At 56.1% G+C, this 3,664-nt stretch overlaps 1 protein-coding gene across 5 annotated transcripts in view; it reads left to right on the forward strand.

The window, feature by feature from the left end:
* SBSN (suprabasin) overlaps positions 1 to 3,367 on the forward strand; it is a 4,006-nt gene extending 639 nt beyond the window's left edge. For 3 of the 5 annotated variants that reach the window (XM_044922101.1, XM_044922102.1, XM_044922103.1), the window contains exons 2-5: positions 386 to 631; positions 2,088 to 2,153; positions 2,261 to 2,305; positions 3,191 to 3,367. In XM_044922101.1, coding sequence (XP_044778036.1) covers positions 386 to 631; positions 2,088 to 2,153; positions 2,261 to 2,305; positions 3,191 to 3,214 — 381 coding nt within the window. In that variant the 3' untranslated portion in view covers positions 3,215 to 3,367. Of the gene's footprint in view, positions 632 to 2,087; positions 2,154 to 2,260; positions 2,306 to 3,190 lie in introns of all 5 variants that reach the window. The other 2 variants (XM_021700835.2, XM_044922100.1) reach the window with 2 other exon arrangements.
* Positions 3,368 to 3,664: the final 297 nt, after the last annotated feature.

The following is a 3,664-nucleotide window of genomic DNA, read 5'->3' on the forward strand; positions in this document are numbered from 1 at the left end:
GGGGCAGGTTGGGAACGAAGCAGAGAAGTTTGGTCAGGGGGTCCATCACGGGGTTAACCAGGCTGGGAAGGAGGTGGAGAAGTTTGGTCAGGGGATCCACCATGCTACTGGGGAGGCTGGGAATGAGGCAGAGAAGTTCGGCCATGGGGTCCATCATGGGGTTAACCAGGCTGGGAAGGAGGCGGAGAAGTTTGGCCAGGGGATCCATCACGGGGTTAACCAGGCTGGGAAGGAGGTGGAGAAGTTTGGCCATGATGTTCATTATGCTGCAGGAAAGGCTGGGGAAGAGGGAGACAAAATAGTCCAAGGGATCCATCCTGGGGTCAACCAGGCTGGGAAGGAGGTGGAGCACTTTGGCCAGGGAGTTCACCATGCCGTTGAACAGGCTGGAAAGGAGGCAGACAAAGTGGTCCAAGGGGTCCACGATGGGGTCAACCAGGCCGGGAAGGAGGCAGAGAAATTTGGCCAAGGGGTCAACCACGCTGCTGGCCAGCCTGGAAGGGAAGCGGAGAAACTTGGCCAAGGTGTCCACCATGCTGCTGGCCAGGCTGGGAAGGAGGTGGACAGGTTGCAGCAGAATGTTCATAATGGGGTCAACCAAGCCGGCAAGGAGGCCAACCAGCTGCTGAATGTAGGTGAACAGGGGTGGGTAAATGGGGAGAAGGGGCTGGGGGAGGGAGAGGTTAAGCCCTTGGGACATTTGGGTAGTCCATGTAGCCTTCATTCAGTGAAAGAAGCTTGGGGAGCTCTATGATCACGTTCCCTTTCTTCCTCTTCATCTCCTTACAAAGGAGCTGGTGCTCAGCTGGTCAGATGGATCAAACCATCTTGTCCGCAAAGCCCTAGATCAGACAGTGAGAACCTTTGCACTTCAGGGAGCTGCCCTCCTAGTTGAGGAGGTGTAAAGAGAGGAACATGAAGCCTCTCCTGGGGAACAGGAAATGATTACTGAGTCAAGATCTTGTGCAGTGCAAACAGAGTGAGTGTTGAGAAAACCCAGAGCATCAGAGTAAGCATGAGGAATGGCTTTGGGAGATAAGCCCTATTCTGTTTAATTTTCATAACAAGCCTCTGAGGTAGTCAGGGTGAGGATGCTGACTCCCTGATTCTCAGATAAGGAGATAGAAGTGAGGTTTTAAGGGGATTTGCCAGGGTCAGGTGGCTAGTGAGCAAGTCTGGCCAATCACAGGTCAGGGTTCTTTCTCTTCCCCCCACACTGCCCCATCGGAGGAGGTCTCCAGGAGGATTTCTGTAGAGGGAACATTTCTGTAGAGGCAACAAATACTGGAGGCCAGGGGGAGGCAAGGGGTGCCATTCACAGTGGGCCAGGCACCAATGAGGGGCTTGGGCAATAAGAGAAGGCTGACCCCTGCCTGCCTCAGTTCCCCACTCTCCAATCTCCATGAGGAGTCTTTGGGACACCATCTGGAGGACTGGCCCAGACCTGGAAGCCGATAGCCACACAGGCCGCAGGCAGGGGACCCAGGGATGGGTGGGTGAGGAGGAAGGGACTCCACAGAAAGGGTGCACGGTAGAGGAATGGACTCTGAGTCAGACGGCAGGCTTCACTGGGAAGGAGTCAGGAAGGGGAGGTTTGTTATGGGATTCAAAGCTGGCCCAGCAGCAGCAAAGGCACGGCTGAGTATCTGAGGGGAAAATGAGGACAGGGATCAACCGAAGTTAGGGACCAGGCCAGAGGGGGTATAGAAGGGGTAGAGCTGAGGTCGGGGCTGAGGTTAAACTATGGTTCTAGGATTTGCGTGGGTCCTCTGGGTTCCCTTTCCAGTTTCCATTCAGGCCCCTCTCATTGACTGAGGGCATTTCATTCACTGAAATAAAAGGGAATTGGGGGAAGACTAGTCAGTAGGGGCAGACATCCTTCCAGGCTTTTCTTCCCATCTCACAGAATTCCCACAGCGACATGGGCTTTGGGTTTTCTTTCTGGATAATGAGGGGGTAGGGGGTTAGCTTCTGCCTCCCACCCTGGCCCCAGTCACCCTAGAGGGCGGTAGGTCACCAGGGAAGAGGAACCTGGGAGATCCTCAAGGGCTGAGGGGTTGTAATGACAGTCTGGCCTTTGTCCGCAGGGCACTCATCCAGGCGTTTCCACCGGCCAGCACGGAGGGGGCGCAACCACAACAGTAACATCTGGAGTAAGTTTCCCAGGGCACAGCAAGGACTCAGTGGGGGGAGGGAAGGCCCTCCTACGATGGCGGTGGGATGGATGCTGGTGACCAACCCTCTTGTCCTTGAATTCCAGGCCTCGGTCAACAAGCCCTTCATCAACATTCCAGCTCTGTGGAAGGTGAGTGCCCAGGAGGTTTCAACTTTCTGCTCTCTGTCTCTGGAGACAGTCTCACACTCCCTTCCCACTGCCTGTCCATGGACAACTTCACTGTGGACAGACTCTCAGCCTTGCAGACACCATCCAACCTGTTTCCCAGCTCTGGCCTTTCCTTTCTTCACCTGCTCCCCTCATACCCTGCTTTCCTCTTCTGGCTGCTTTCCATTCCCGCTGAGGCAAACGCAAGCTGGCAAAACAGACCCCCAGAGGCCAGCGAGGGAGGCACGTTGCTGAAACCATCCCCTCCATGTGCTCACCGCTTTTCATTGGCTTCCCTCCGATTCCCTCCCTACCTCAACCCACTGTGAGGCCCTCTGCTGCCTTACAGCAGTATGCTGGGGGGTGGGAACCCGCAGCTCTGGGCTTTCCCTGGCTGATGGGACCCCCCAGTAGAAAGCCTCCTGGGGGACCCTGGTCCCTACCCTGGGCCCAGAGCAAAGTCCTAGCTTTGCAGTTTTCTCTTTGCATGTAGTGCATCACTGCATGAGCCTGGGGCAAAAGGAGGAGGGTGTGGAACAGCCCTTGTGGACCGTGCCGGAACCCAAAGGCACAGCCTTGTTTATTCCTGGGCTATGGGGGTGCCAGGGGACCCTCTGAGGCAAAACAGACAAGGCTTCTTGGCTCCTCCACAGGGTCCTGGCACCTCTCCCTGGGAGGGCTGGCTCCCTGTTCTTCCTGAATCTAGGAGCCACTTTGCTGAAGACATTCCGCAGAACATAAGCAACCCCTGGGCCTGAGAAGCTAATGCCCATGTCCCCCTCATTTCCCTAGGGGACGTGAGGGCAGAGGTCTTGGTCCCCTCAGGGCTGTGTTCCCTGCATTCATTTCCTCTCTCCTCTCTTCCAGAGCGTCGCCAACATCATTCCCTAAACTGATGCACTGGCCTCCCTCAGCAGACTGACATTCCTGTTGTCATACTAGCTGAAATGACCCGGAAGAGCTGGGGGCGGGGGGCAGATTTCCTGAGTCCCGGGAGGAGGCTATACTGGGGTTTGTGAATAAATATGACACATTATACTCTCATCATGGTCCACTGTGCTCCCCGAGGAGGGGTGGGTGGGGGGAGGCTTCTCTTTCCTTGCTATTTTGTGGAAGGAGCTGGGGGCTGATGCACAGGAGGGCTGGGCTGGAGATTTCGGGCAGGTCAGATGTAAGAGGGCTCTCACGGGGACAAGCCAGGCTTCGCTAGTGGGCAAAATCCGTGCATGCTTGGCACTAAGGGGAGCATCTGTGCAGAGAAGGCCACTTCAGGCCAGCAGTAGGGGCAGAAGCAACGGCGAAGAGAATGGCGGGAACCTAGGTGGAGCCCAAGGGGGTAGC

The sequence above is a fragment of the Neomonachus schauinslandi genome, chromosome 16 (assembly GCF_002201575.2).
Source record: "Neomonachus schauinslandi chromosome 16, ASM220157v2, whole genome shotgun sequence".
In the NCBI taxonomy this organism is placed as follows: Eukaryota; Metazoa; Chordata; class Mammalia; order Carnivora; family Phocidae; genus Neomonachus; species Neomonachus schauinslandi.